At 55.1% G+C, this 13607-nt stretch overlaps 7 protein-coding genes across 7 annotated transcripts; 3 read left to right on the plus strand and 4 right to left on the minus strand.

The window, feature by feature from the left end:
• Positions 1-234: 234 nt before the first annotated feature.
• BU26DRAFT_410406 (uncharacterized protein) lies at positions 235-786 on the minus strand (the record flags this gene model as incomplete). Its single annotated transcript, XM_033822928.1, has 1 exon — positions 235-786. A coding segment is annotated over one exon (552 nt), but the record flags the coding sequence as incomplete, so codon positions are not given.
• A 984-nt stretch (positions 787-1770) lies between these two features.
• BU26DRAFT_252659 (FAD-binding domain-containing protein) lies at positions 1771-4123 on the minus strand. Its single transcript, XM_033821161.1, has 2 exons — positions 1968-4123; positions 1771-1912 (listed from the first exon to the last, which is right to left on the minus strand). The coding sequence occupies exons 1-2, from the start codon at positions 3893-3895 to the stop codon at positions 1840-1842; spliced, it is 2001 nt and encodes a 666-aa protein (XP_033687198.1). The 5' UTR covers positions 3896-4123; the 3' UTR covers positions 1771-1839.
• A 594-nt stretch (positions 4124-4717) lies between these two features.
• On the minus strand, positions 4718-6285 carry BU26DRAFT_252657 (uncharacterized protein). The gene has a single exon (XM_033821160.1). The coding sequence runs from the start codon at positions 6085-6087 to the stop codon at positions 4825-4827; it is 1263 nt and encodes a 420-aa protein (XP_033687199.1). The 5' UTR covers positions 6088-6285; the 3' UTR covers positions 4718-4824.
• A 437-nt stretch (positions 6286-6722) lies between these two features.
• BU26DRAFT_252744 (uncharacterized protein) lies at positions 6723-7770 on the minus strand. The gene is made up of 2 exons (XM_033821166.1): positions 6925-7770; positions 6723-6877 (listed from the first exon to the last, which is right to left on the minus strand). Exon 1 carries the CDS (start codon positions 7667-7669, stop codon positions 6977-6979), a length of 693 nt encoding a protein of 230 aa, XP_033687200.1. The 5' UTR covers positions 7670-7770; the 3' UTR covers positions 6723-6877; positions 6925-6976.
• Positions 7771-7900: 130 nt separating this feature from the next.
• On the plus strand, positions 7901-8855 carry BU26DRAFT_561954 (LmbE-like protein; the record flags this gene model as incomplete). Its single annotated transcript, XM_033832976.1, has 3 exons — positions 7901-8117; positions 8182-8284; positions 8336-8855. The coding sequence occupies 3 exons, from the start codon at positions 7901-7903 to the stop codon at positions 8853-8855; spliced, it is 840 nt and encodes a 279-aa protein (XP_033687201.1).
• Positions 8856-9393: 538 nt separating this feature from the next.
• On the plus strand, positions 9394-9786 carry BU26DRAFT_408197 (uncharacterized protein; the record flags this gene model as incomplete). The annotated part of the gene is made up of 1 exon (XM_033822892.1): positions 9394-9786. A coding segment is annotated over one exon (393 nt), but the record flags the coding sequence as incomplete, so codon positions are not given.
• Positions 9787-10238: 452 nt separating this feature from the next.
• BU26DRAFT_252673 (uncharacterized protein) lies at positions 10239-13270 on the plus strand. The gene has a single exon (XM_033821162.1). It carries the CDS (start codon positions 10507-10509, stop codon positions 13237-13239), a length of 2733 nt encoding a protein of 910 aa, XP_033687203.1. The 5' UTR covers positions 10239-10506; the 3' UTR covers positions 13240-13270.
• Positions 13271-13607: the final 337 nt, after the last annotated feature.

The following is a 13607-nucleotide window of genomic DNA, read 5'->3' on the forward strand; positions in this document are numbered from 1 at the left end:
GAAAGAAAGAAAGAAAAGAAGGAAAATTGGATATCCCTCATCCGTGCCGCACCAAAACCGCCTCAGTTCCCCTTAGCAGCGCAGAGCCTCCGAACGCATCCTCCGCCATATGCACGCATGCCGGGATCCATGCAAACCATAGAACCGTATCAAGATGAAAGAAAGGAAAGAGCACCAGAGAAACCATGCTCAGCTCAACCGGACCTCAAAAGAGAGTAAAACCCCCTCAGCTCCTCAAGCCCCCTTGGCAGCGCAAAGCTCCAGAACGAGCCCTTCACCCGCTCCACACCCGCCAATCGGCGTAGCCACATTCTGATTCCCATACTCCGGCACCGTATAACCCTTTGTATCGCAGTACTCACCGGGTTGACAGGCCCACACAGGGCATCCCTTCGCACTGGCAATCTGCACGCCTTCCTCGTGCCCGGCGCACGCGCTCAAGTCCGTCGTCCCGGGGACCATGCAGTCCAGAAAGCTGAGATTGTAGTACAGCTCACTGCTCTTGGTGTATTCGATCTGCATTGGTTTGGCGCCGCTGCTCTGCTTGGCGATCTTGAGCGATACGCCGCCCTCTGCGCATTCGCGGATGCGCTCGCTGTATGTCGCCCCGGGGGGGATTTCGTGCCCGTTGACGCCGTCGCCGTCGCAGTTCGTGGGGTTCGCCGGATTCGAGTTCACCGACGACAGATAGATGGGGTATGAGCACGAGTTGATGATGACGGCTTCGTCGGGCTTGTTGGTTAGGGAGCCGAAGTTGGCGGGTGACTCGTCCGTGCTCTGCGCGGGAAGGGGGAGGGGGTTGTACGTCGCACTCGGTGCCGCCGGCTGCGATGGTCCTGGTCCCGGTCCCGGAGCGGCCTGCGAGAGCGCCGGAACGTGCGTAGCGATCTCCGTGACGAAAGTGGTCGAGCTCGGGGCCGGCGGCGGCGGGTGGTGGGTCGTAGCGGACTGCAGCACAGGCTGCGCCGTGACCGTGACCGTGACCGTCTCGGTGACAATGACGGTCTTGCACGCAGCGACCATGGCGCCGGCGAGCAGCAACGGAAGGAGAACGACCATATTGAAGAAGCAGAGAAGAAGGTTTAGAGGAGCAAAGAAGTGTTGAAAGAAAGGAGTGACTTGGATAGGGGTATCCGAAAGAAAGCGGAAGTTTGTTGAAGGAGTGTTGTGGGTTGGATGTGATGGGGGACGCTGTTGAAGTATTCAAGGTGTTGGGAGGTTTGTGCGAAAGTGGTGATCTAGCGTTTGTGTTGGTTGGTTGGTTAAATTAGTTGTGTAGCGGTGAATGGGAAATGAAGCGGCGGTGAATCCGAGCGTTGCGAAAGTTTGATGAGGCGCAACCTGACGGTGAATGATTCAAACTAGGAGGGGAATATGAGTGGCATTATTTGCCTTCTCGGGCAATTTGCTTTCATTGCTCATTTCCGTTTTGTCGTGTGGCGGATTGCGCTTTGAGGTCATGCCGTGCGTTCTTTGACTTTTGACTCCGACTCTTTGTTGGCGAGTTCATGAACGACGCATAATGCATGGGATTTGGGGTGAGCAAAGAAGATGGAAACTCGGCGATGAACCGACAGATGGAATAGTGGAATGTGTGAAATCCAGCACACAATGGCGGTACTGTGCGACCGCTCAAGACATCCTACTCTTACGCCCAGTCCATGCATATGCGCCCACGCGCGCCATCGCAGAAAACCCATAACTCCCAAAATCGGCGATAGACAACGTTGAGAAGAAGAAAAATGATGTAAAAAACTACGTGATGAACGAGAAGAGGAAGTGAAGAAAGAAATCGGTGAAGAAGCCGCGCCGCGGGCGGGTTGAGCCAGTCAAACGCGTTCAACCAACAGGTCCTAGCGGAATACTCGGGTGCGGCGTCTTCCCGCTCTGCGCATAGCATGAGTACATCGGGCTGCATTTGCGTCAGCTTAACTGTTGCAGTCACACGTTATGACTAGAAGACTTACTCGTCATACCCCGTCCATCCCACACACTTCCAGCAATTGAACAAGCCGGTCGGGTCGTATCGCTTCTTCACTTCTAATAACTTGTCGTAATTGCTTCCGAAGAAGGTCTGATGCCAGTTCTCTTCTGTCCAGTCGCCCTCATTCATGTAGCATCCACCGCCCGGCGTGAGGGCTTTGAGGGGTTGAATGGATGCTGAAATGGTGTTTTGGATTTGCGTGCGGATAGTTTGCGGGGTATTGCTCGTCCACACTTGACCCATGATGACTTCCCAAACTGCATCGCGCCAGGCGGGGTTGACGCCCGTCTTGCTGTTGTCCGGCTGGTTGAACGGACCTGTTGCATACAGCTGAGCGCTGCCGCCTCCACGGTTGGTGTAGGAGAACTGCATTGCGGTCATGACTGCGTTGACGACTTTCTCGATCTTCTCGGGCGAGGAGAAGAGGTGTTTGGGGACGAAGCGGCCTGACTCTGAGATACCGATCCCGACAGGGCCGTTGCGGGCGATGGAGGGTGCCTCCGTGAACTGGTGCCATTGTGAGAACTTCGGGAAGATATGATATGCGTTGTCGGTTATGTTGAGGCCGGGATAATTCGTGAGGAAGTCATGCCATTGCGAGGTAATGGTCTTGATTGCTTCGGTGTCGGTGGATGGGAGGATCTGCAGGGAGACTATGTGGTCTGGAAGGATGAAGTTGTAGCCGGCGATACCTTGCGAGGCGAACAGAGTCTGGTTCATAGCAAGCGCGCGGATGATGTCGCGATGGACCTTGGATTCGGTGATGTCGAGATGACCTTCGGGCAGGGGGAAGTTCGCCTGGAAGCTGTAGACGTTGAGAGGGACAGCGGGATGCAGCTGGAACTTGTACGAGGTCAGCACGGCGTATGTACCTCCGCCGCCTCCGCGCATTGCCCAGAAGAGGTCAGGATCGGTGCATTCGTTGATAGTGCGCGCCTGCCCATCTGCAGTGACGATATCGAACTCTATAGCTTGGTCAACCATCAAGCCAAAGGAAGGCCCAAGAGGGCCATGCCCTCCGCCGAGCCCAAAGCCGCCTGCAACGCCCACAGAGCTCACTGCGCCGACGGTGACAAGCATGCCTAGAGGCTCGAAGGTTTCCCAAGCCTCTTGTGCTGATATGCCGGCGCCAATCTCGCCAACATTCTCGTACTGAGCCTTGCATCCCTGAGGCAGAAACTTCTTATGATATTTCGTGTCCTTCATGTTGTGCGTCCAGATGGCGAGGGAGTTCGCAGCATTACTTCGTCCAAAGTAGTCATGGCCAGAATTCTTGATCGAGACTCTAATCCCGTGTTGTCGGATGAAATCCAGAGTCTTGCTGATGTCATCTGCGGTATGCGCTTCCACATGGTATGTGGAGAGTCGTCCAAGCGAACAAGTACCTGCAACAGGCGACGATGGCGAGAAGGAGTTGAGGATGCAGTTCGACTGGCCGCACGTCTCCCAGTCGAGGAACTCCATAGCGCCATACTGTGCGGTTCTCGCGACCCCATCGGTGTAGTCTTCCGCGACCTGCTGACACTTCTTGGGCGACTCTTCATAGCAAGGCGCGGCCCAAGGAATTGTGAGCTTAAGATTCCCGCCAATGCTTCGGTTGAAGGCCTTCCATTCACTGGTCGAAGGCCAGCACGGTTGCCCCGGGATGCAGCTGTAGTTCGAAACGGATCCTGGATTGCTGTTCATCGGAGTCTGAGGGGAGTCTTCCTCGCCTGGGTAATGGAGATACTGCACGCTGAATCCGCATGCCGAGTACAGGGTATAGGATGAGAGCAGAACGATACCGCCGAGAACGGACAATAGCCGCCATCGTTCTATCCATCGCTTGTGGCCTACTGTGTTCTGCTCGGCGTCCTCTGGTGTATCCATATGCACGACCTTCAGCAGTGGCTGCCTCTCGGTTGAGGCCATCCTGCCGCGGTCTAGTGCCGTAGCCGCGTCCTTCTTAAATATGCCCTGTGCTCCCTTCAAGTATTCCCAACTCTTGCTTCCAGGGGTCCAATTCGGAAGGATTTCACGTAGTCTGGCACGAAAATCTCGCGAACGCCAGACTCAGAACGATGATAGCCAACAGAGGCGACGAAAACAACAAAAAGCGAAATGGAAATAGAGAAAGCCAGGGCGTCCCTCGATGAAATCATCAGGACCCCAAAGGCTTAAATAAAATCACCTAGTCCGCCTCCCAGTCCATATTTGGACAATGGCTTATCCTTCACGCCTTCTCAGCCCCGACACCACCAAATTCTCATTGACCAATCACATGGCCCAGCCGGCAGAAGAACGCGATACGAACGGGTCCTTCATGGCCGCGGCGTAAGACACGGAGTCAAGGCAGCAATTTGCGCTGATGGCCGAGAGCTGAAGCGCAATGGCGTGGCATGATGTTCGAAAGAGATGTTGCACTGCGGAGCGCGCCAGAGCCGTGGGTTGGAGCTGCAGATGCTGCGGGAGGACCTGCGATGGTGCAGCGTGCGGTTCCCGAACTGGCGGGGGCCGGGCGCTTAGCGCTTCGTATTGGTGCTTGGCTGTGCCTTACTGCGGCCTGATAACGTCCTCGGGGGCCAGACACACGCAAAAGAAACGACACCACCAACACTCAAGTGATCGGCAGATCCTGATCGTGTAAGACTTGTGCGGAGCTCCGCCTCCACAGACGTTGATGAGGGTGGCCTCGGCTGGGCAGGTGTCTCGTTGTGTGGCCAGCAGCGGTGACTCTGCCGAACACAACCGATGAGTGTGACGTTTCTGAGTAATCCGCGGGACCGAGTCAGTCCCCTGAAGGGCTGCCGATGGACTGTTCGAACACCAATGTTGGGCGCCGGCTGTGCTGTGCCCGTTCTCTACAACGCCCGCGCGACCGATTTAGGAAGCGTCTTGTACGTCCTCCTCTTCAACGCTGGATCGTACCAGTTACCCAGCCCATCGCTCTTCTGCAGCTGCCTTTCAAACTCCTCTCTTGTGCTGCACAAGATGCGTTCAAAAGCCTCCATGACGTCCTCCCCTCCCCAAGGATACTGCTTCGTTCCCTTGCCCCACGGCTGGACAAAATGCTTCCACCTCGCATCTAAAGGGCTACGTCCTGAACCGAGATTCTGATAGACTCGAAAGCAGACGGTGTCATGTGTCGGCATGGTGAGAATGTGTTGAGTGGGACAGTAACTGCAACGAAGAGTCCGATCCTTCAAGTCGTGCACTTGCGTCATATTGCGGACATGCTGGTGTCCGCAAAACATGAAGCTGATCGTGTCCAGAAAGCCGTTGACGGAGATCTCGTGCACACGCATATTTTGAACGTACATGGTACGCTGCGGGCTGAAAGTGTACGTCGCGCGGAGGAGGAGGCGGTCCAGCACAATCTTGGGCGTGACATCGTACCGGAGGACCATGTTGGAAATGCCGAAGACCGGAAACACGCGCGTGCCGCTGCACTTCATGCTGTTCAAACAAACACCGTGCGGCGCGCCTAGGAAGTGTCGATCCATGACGGCTCGGATGAGATTGAAACGGAGCACATAGAGGGGATCGCCGAGGATTCCAAGCCTTAGATCCGCCTCTTCAGGGCTCTTTCCACAATTGAAGAAGCCCCTCAAGCTCAAGCGTTGTGCAAGTAGAGGCTTTGGCTTTTGCTCCGGAGGTGGTCGTGACCGCAGGTGGAACGTTAGGCAATCTCGACACCGCCAATACTTTTCGTCGTCCAAGTCCCTCTGCAAGAGATCCAGGAACTCGTCATGCTGGCGCCAACTGGCTCCTTTCGCCTTGCTTGCTACTTCCGAGACGTGGGACCCGAGAATGAAGGCGAGAGCGCGGCAGGTCAGCGCAAGGCTAGTTTTGTCTAGCGGTGGGAGATAGACCAAGATGGAGAGCAGCAGCTCTGCAGGGAGATGCTGGATCGCTGCGGGCTTTGAACAAGCCAATGACCCTTCTTTCGGTCTCGGAATCTCATTACTCGATATCGTTCCGTCTTGAGTAAGACGCGCCGGGGTGGTGTTGATGGATGTTCTATTTTCGTCTGGGGCACCGTTCGAGGAAGGCGGCTGCCAATGTTTGTGGTACGTACAGCCGCGATGCGACTGACAGGGAATATGTATCATATATAGGCGCATTCCCGGACGATGGAAGCGCACATAAAGAAGACAGAAGATGAAACGGAATGAGGAGTGATCGCTTGCCGCCTAAACCTTGAAACACGAATAGTCACGTGATCCAGCACCTTCCTTACCCATGTACCTTTCCAAGGTTGGGTATCGTAGGGCTCGAGTATATGAAAATAGCTTAGGGCCAGTATTAAGACTAAGAACAGCTTCCGTAGAATGTGGATTAATCTCGTTGAGGCTGTTGACGCATGGCGAGGTGCAGACGCGGAGTAATTCCCATCAGCATCAGCATATCACGTCGCAGGACTACCAGATACAGACACTCGCACGACATAATTGGAGCATTCTCAATCACTAGAAGCGTAAGAGCCGCATGTGTGGCTGGATTTATTCCGCAGGTTCGTCGAGGAAAGCCATCAGTTCGGCGTAGCTTATGAAACCACTTCCATGACTCCGTATCCTCAAGCGACCCGTTGTGCCTCGCCGGAGTGCATCTAGAAGCTGCTCCTCTATCCGCAAAAACCGGCGCCCAATCTCTATCCCAATGTGCGGTTGGTGAGAGGCCACGACACTAACTCGAACTGTAGTCCCGCGTCGCCGAAGAAGCATGAAGCATCTAGGATTGCGTAGGTGCAACTTCGAACGGGTGAGGGGTTTACGCTGACTGGACGTCGTAGGATTTACAGGTAATTGGCTGGACATATTGCCTCCGTAGCAGACATCGTGTATGAGGTCTGGTTGATCCTGCTGTAAGCGGATTCTAGTGGTTCGACAAATGCGCGACTCCGGTCCGTGATATCTGTTTCTATCAGTTTGAGATCACCTGAATGAAGCGGCGGGACGTACCACTTGCTTCAGATCTAGAAACTTAGATTCTGGAGAATGTAGGCGGGAACAACTAGAAGAAGTCGAACCCATTCCACTTTGAATACCCTAGCACAGCCAATGCGCTTACGGCGGCATACGGGAAACTCATCTCCACAACGCTCCATATCCAGAGCGCGCCAACCGGAGGCGCTGCCTTCATAACGTAGAAGTAGCCGTGCTTGTTACCGGAATATATCATGTAGCATCCCGCGGCGACGGCTCCAGCGAAGAACAAAAGGTTTCGTAGGACGGGGAAGCGATTCGAGAATTCGACGTGGGTGAGGTAGACGAGGAGGAAGAATATCGGGAGCGCGGAGCCTGCTCTTTTGAATATCTCGCCCCATATGACTGCTTCCCTATACTGGCTGTACACAGCGACATCCAGGGTCACATGCAGAATCGCCATAGAGAAGGAGTAGAGCATTGCGTCGCCCAACGGACCTATGGGATCCTCGTCGCTGGACGGTCGCTCGCCCGCGGGCGTATTGCCCTCGCCGGTGTTCCATCTCGCCGGCTTTCCTTTGTCCAGCTCCCGCTGGCGCTCCTCTGCCAGCTCAAATAGAGTCTTGCCCTTCGGGCCGGAGCGGTCGGGGTGCTTGAGGATGTACTCGACGCCGTCAGCGTCAATCTCGGTGCTGGGCTGGAAGGCGGCCCTGGTGCTTGTGGCGTCGCTTTTGGGTCCCCTTTGGCCGGCCGCGCGCCGCTCTTTGCGATTGCCGCCCATGACGGCTGCTCGGCGCTCTCTTCCGGTGTCGGTCGGATGCGTGTCGCGGTGGAGAGACGGAGGGTGCGGCTCTGCGGAAAGTGCGCCGGAAACACAGCTCGGTTGCGCCCAAGCTTCCTTCCTAGCTCCGATCGTCGCTCCACCTCATCCAACCCTCGCCGGTTGTCACGAAGATACAGAGCTCCTTTTCGCTCTACAAGCAGTCGGCCATATCCAATTTGCACGTTCGCTATGTCTTGGGTGACCTGGGCCTCTGTGCCCATCCTCATCTTTGGCCTATGGCTGTACACGTCGCATCTCAGCAAGTCGTTCCCCACGTTGCAAGGAAAACGGATATTGCTCCTAATCGCACACCCCGATGACGAGGCCATGTTTTTCGCGCCTACTCTGCTGGCATTGACGCGTCCTGCGCTTGGAAATCACGTCAAGATCCTCTGTTTGAGCAGCGGTATGCCATCCGAAGCCAACGCCGTATGCCGCGAGTCCGGGACTGATTTGTGGGAACTCTGCAGGCGATGCCGACGGACTGGGCGAAGTCAGGAAGAAGGAGCTTGTGAATAGCGCGTTGCAGCTAGGCCTGGGTGCACCGCAGGATATACACATTGTCGAAGACAAGTAAGACCGCTGCTCAGTCCGCCAGCAGAAGCCATCCTGACCATTACACAGAAACTTCCCAGACTCCATGACAGTGACGTGGCACCCACGCCTAATATCGAACCTCCTCACCTCGGCATTTGCCCCGAAAATGGCTTCCGTTTCCTCCAAAGAAGCCCCGCAGGCTACCATTGACGCGATCATCACCTTCGACGCCCACGGCATCTCGTCGCATCCGAACCACAAGTCGCTACATAACGGAGCGCATGCGTTCCTCAAGGCACTCATGCATAGACACAGCGGGTGGGAGTGTCCAATCAAGCTCTATACCCTCACTACCACCTCAATATTTCGCAAGTACCTCAGTCTGGTAGACGCTCCTGCCACTTTAGTAGGCTCTGTGATAAGCAAAAAGGAGCTTGGCAGCTTTCCCACGCCATTGTTATTTGTCAGCTCACCGATTGGTTACAGGACCGCTCAGAAGGCCATGACCACGGCGCATGAAAGTCAGATGCGCTGGTTCCGGTGGGGTTGGATAACGTTTTCTCGATATATGATATTAAACGACCTGAAGAAGGAGAAGACGTTGTAGGTTCGGTGAAGCCGAGAAAAGCATCTGGGTTTAGTCCGCTCGTCTTCGTGCACTCCACAGCGTCCCTAACGTGACGGGCGACGAAGCTGTCGTACGCTCTACGGTGCGTACGAGAGAGGTTGCTGGCCTTGAATGCAGTGGAATGGAGCGGGGCCATCGAGATCCTCTAGCTTAGCTGATTGTGAGCTTTGATACGAGTCGAGTGGAGCTTAGGGTTGGAGTCACGCGCAGGGACGGCCCCCTAGCCTAAGATTACAACGGCGGCCTCTCTTCCATTCTAGGCAGATACGGCAGGGTAGGAAAGGGCCGGCATCACCTTCGCAATTGGCCGAGCGCAATGTTCACGGACCTGGCGCAGCACGGTTCAATAAAGTTTACGCAAGGGGTAACTAAAAGCAAATTCCGCGCTTCCGCCTCTCCGCTTCTATATCACATCGGGCCCCATCAGATACGCTTACATAGGATCGGCTTGACCATGAGAGTCTCTCTCCGTCGCAACGGGCCCCCGCGTCAAAGCGCCTCAGGACCAGCAATAGACAGCCTCCCAATCTTGCGCCTACCTCTCGAGCTGCACCGAGACATTCTCGACCGCCTTGACTTCCATGACAGGATCTGTCTCGCCATGACCAGTCGGTACTTTTATTCCATCGTCAAACCACCTACTCACGAGGACTTCTTGGAAGCTGAAACCCGCGAATGGGCAATCAACAGGGCTCTGTTTGCTTGCAAGGCATGCATCCAATTCCAACCACTGCAATGCTTCGCCGACGAGATGAGGAAGGGGAAGCGGGCGAGGCATGGGAAGGAGGCCAGCACAAGATTTTGTATCAAATGCGGGGTCGAGCGAGGCTGGTACTCCCTTGGTACGAATATCAAGATCCACGGTCAACCTTTCGTGCTAGGTCCCCTCTGCAGCACCCTCACCGATCGCAGCAGACTTTCTGAACCCTGCGATGCATCTCTGCTAGTCTGGATACCATTACAAGAGCCAAGGTCTAAGCTGGACGCTGATCACCGTTACTCTGACAGCGGGGACGGCTGGGCTGGCGTGATGAGCTTGTATGCTGAAGAAAGACACTGGGACGACACGCAAGGCACCTGGCTCGACATTTGACGATGGAGCACTTGGGCATGGCCGTAGTTTGAGCTTTATCCACAGCTAGGATCCCTGACGATGGAGGAAGTACGCACGAGCAACACGTGCTTTGGAATACTTATCCTACCCTCTTCCTGCCAGCACGGTCCCTCAATCGCGAGGCGTTCATGGCATACGGCATTCTACCCGGATCCGCTATTTGGCACTGGCAGTATGCTACTTCTACGATCGCTTCGTTGCAGTCGTTTGGCACAGATATTCAACAATGCGTCGTTCGTCGTCTCGTCGGTCTACCACGTCATCCGTAACTTGCAATTCACGAAACGTTGTAGCTGCCATAAAATCTCCACACTCATCAGTAACACCAGGACCCACATAGCTCTGGTATTTATATATCCAGAATCGGATTCAGTACGATATCATTCTCTCTTAAGATCACGTACCTGAGCGGTCTTCTTATTGCAGAACTCTTCTGTATCAGCGAGGGAGCTCTTCGCCCCCCATCATCCTAACATTGAATCAAGACTGCACTGCACATTTTCGACACATTGAATTATGGCGCCTCGAAAGAAAAATAAACCAGAGACTACAACTCCAGAGATTCAGCAACCAGCTCCGCAGCGACCGTCCCTGTTACGACGTATTCAAGTGCTGATGCCATCTGTACCACGCAGAAGGTCTACGCCAAGCTCACGTCCTTTTACTGCACCAAATTTCGAAAGTCGTCCCGGAAATGGGTGCCGACGCCGCGATTCACGCCACCAAGACGGAGAGTCGTCCCTTACAGTACCCGTTCGCTCAGACTCGCCATGCCCATATGACGCTGAGGAGTATCATTCCTTTCCGAGCATTGACAAGCCGCGCTGTTGGACTTGTGGTTTTTCATTCCGCCGGCTCACTCGTACGACAAGGGCGCCGATTAGGCCATGTAGTGCTTGCCGTTCACGCAGCCCAAGTTCACACCTTGCCAGAAATCGAAGCAACACCCCGAACCGGAGTGCTTCGGCAGTGGAAACAAGCCTGATGTCCGTTTCAGAGGAAGACGTTGATCTACCACCACGACCTGTATTTAACGTTCCGCGGGTGCTCCTCGAAAATGGACCAAGAATAGCAAGAATGCCCCGTTTTCCTCCCCTGAATTCCGTTGATATACCGCGGGAAACTCCCACTGAAAGGCCGCCGACGAGACATGGACCTATCCCAGAATCGGAGCGCGGCTTTACATTTGAAAAGTTGAAAGAGTTGCTCCCTCCACCGCCAAAGTTTACGTCTTCAACACCTCGACCAAAAAGCCCGAAGATTCATCACATCCATGGATTACCCCACGCGAGGGACTATCCCTATGTGCATAAGCATGAAGTTGAGAAGCATTTAGCAGCCCTACGTGCTGGCGAGCCCACCCCGGTTGCAGATATACAAAGGGGGGTAGGGAGGCCGCATACTGCGGTGGGAAGTAGAGGTTCGAGTAGAGATTACTCCGAGACAGTCTTCTACGGTCGTGGTGCGTCTCCAGTGTCAACCGCGTCCTCAAGACAGTCGCCCACCCAGGCGCAACCTCACTCAAGCTACAGGTCTTCACCACTGTCTCTAGACACCATCCTCGAGGAGAATCGTAGACCACGTGATCCGCACAGCTCTCTTGGAAGACCAGGCCCCGGCACTCCCGTTCATAAATCCGAAAGTGTAACACTAACAGAATATGACGAGGATAATTACGACCTGGAACTGCAGAGGAGCACAGTATATCGCGTACGGGTACCGCAGAACCAGCAACAGAGGAACAGAATTACTGAACACGAGAGCGATCATTCAAGCGATCATTCAAGCGACCAATCGAGCAACCATGGCGGCACGCTCCCTCCAACACCCTCCACAATTGGCGGCGTCCGCACTGAACTTCGTGGCGGAAATCCATTTCAAGAGGGATTACCCAGGCTTAGAGGTGGCGGAGATGAAGAAAGTCCAGAGCCACCCAGATTGACCAGGAGCTACAAGCTGAAGAAGTTCATACTCACCTGTCGAGGCCCCTGTGCGACTACTTCGGATAGTGATAGCGAAGACGTCCTGCCGCCGCGTACGCCTCTGCCCGATCGGATTGCAAGGGCTACGAGTAAGGCATTGAGGAGAGTCCCACTTCCGAAGCATATTCAAAGGCTCCAACCTAGCGATGGAAATGGTAGCGAGTCTGCGCCCCTGGAAAATCTCAGGCTAAGTTCCCTAGAAGGGCTAAACGAGTGCCCGCCAACGCCGCTCCAGCAAATACCCTGTCTCAGAGGCGGCGGTGCACCTACCTTCGAAGACACGGATCCTCTCCCTTTGAGTCTATGGTGGCTTGCCGGCGGCCGAGGAAAGAAGCCCATAACAGTCGCTCAGTGGAACAGTCAGAAGCCGAAGAAGAGGATGGGCGGCCTCCTTGGCATGGCAGTATTTGGACTCAAGGCTGGGACACCGTATCAGGCCAACGAGAAGGGAGACGCTGGAGCGGAAGGAGCTGCTTCTGGCGGATCGAGCTCTTCGTCTAGCTTATTGGGGTCTAGTTCTTCGTTGAGCAAGCTCTCGGTCACCGTCACTGCGAGGGAATCGCCGCCATCCAACAACACTGCTAGTTCTATCAGTGGGAATGATGGTGCCGGAAGTGCAACAGGGTCCAGGGCTCCGTCTATCCACTCGACGCGTACGAATGCGTCAAGAAGGCCAGTACTAAACTCTCCTGTCCCTGCTGCTAAGGGTGTGTCCGCGAATCCGCCAGCTCCTAGGTCCTCGGCGTCAAGTTCGACGGGGAGTGCCTCAAAGTGTCGAACCTCGTCCAGGAGATCCTCAGCTGCGCATACTGCAAGAGAACCCGCTGTCGCTGAAGGCAGTCCTGGCGCTGCTTACGGGAACGGGCCAGCCAGCGCGACTCGGGCGCCCAGCATTCATTCATCTGTCTCTGGCTCGACGCGCTCTAAGACCTCAGAACGTAGCGCAACGGGAAGCAACCACGCCGTGGCTGATGCGGCTTCTGCCGGTGCAACCAGCGCGACGACAGCGAATGAGCCATCGTCTGACAATGCAGATAGCAATCCTGCTTCCGGTGATAGTGCTGCGGCGCAGGAGGACGCGCCAGCGGATAGTGCAAACGACCACACAACTGGAGAGCCCAACGCCAGCGATGGGGCGAACACTAGCGATGTGGGGAACGCACAGAGTGATGCTCCAGCTAGTGAACAACAAATTGCCAATGCGGCAGCAGGCAACGGAGCTGGGGAAGCGGACCCTGGTGCTGGACACAACGGTACAGCGGTCTAGGGCGGTAGTACTGCGCAGGCAGAGAGCGGAGCAGTGGGAGAGAATGCTATGCTAACGGGGATCAGAATGTTTCGCTATAGGGTCGAGGGAGTGGGAGTGGGTGTGAGAGGGTAGGGCAGTGGCGAACTATATAGACTGAGGGATTAGCATGTCTTCTAAATTGGCAACGGAGGGGGTGGCTGGTCTCTGACATCGGCGGTAGAGTAGTGCAGCTCACCTCACTGAGCATTGGGATGACTAGTGCCACCGGAATAGCTTCCCAGCCACAGCTTATATGCGCGTTCATGTAGACTTAAAGTTGGAAGGGCCCTAGTCACCCTACAAGTAGGTCTCTATGACATTCATATGCAATGCTTTTTCTCTAGCGC

Source organism: Trematosphaeria pertusa (genome assembly GCF_010094035.1).
Source record: "Trematosphaeria pertusa strain CBS 122368 unplaced genomic scaffold BU26scaffold_4, whole genome shotgun sequence".
NCBI lineage: Eukaryota > Fungi > Ascomycota > Dothideomycetes > Pleosporales > Trematosphaeriaceae > Trematosphaeria > Trematosphaeria pertusa.

Coding starts and splice junctions, on each gene's coding strand:
- BU26DRAFT_252659 (XM_033821161.1), bottom strand. CDS start 3,895: ATGGCCTCAACCGAGAGGCAGCCACTGCTGAAGGTCGTGCATATGGAT. Junction 1,913..1,967: donor GGATGGACGGGGTATGACGA/GTAAGTCTTCTA, acceptor ACGCAAATGCAG/CCCGATGTACTCATGCTATG.
- BU26DRAFT_252657 (XM_033821160.1), bottom strand. CDS start 6,087: ATGCGCCTATATATGATACATATTCCCTGTCAGTCGCATCGCGGCTGT.
- BU26DRAFT_252744 (XM_033821166.1), bottom strand. CDS start 7,669: ATGGGCGGCAATCGCAAAGAGCGGCGCGCGGCCGGCCAAAGGGGACCC.
- BU26DRAFT_252673 (XM_033821162.1), top strand. CDS start 10,507: ATGGCGCCTCGAAAGAAAAATAAACCAGAGACTACAACTCCAGAGATT.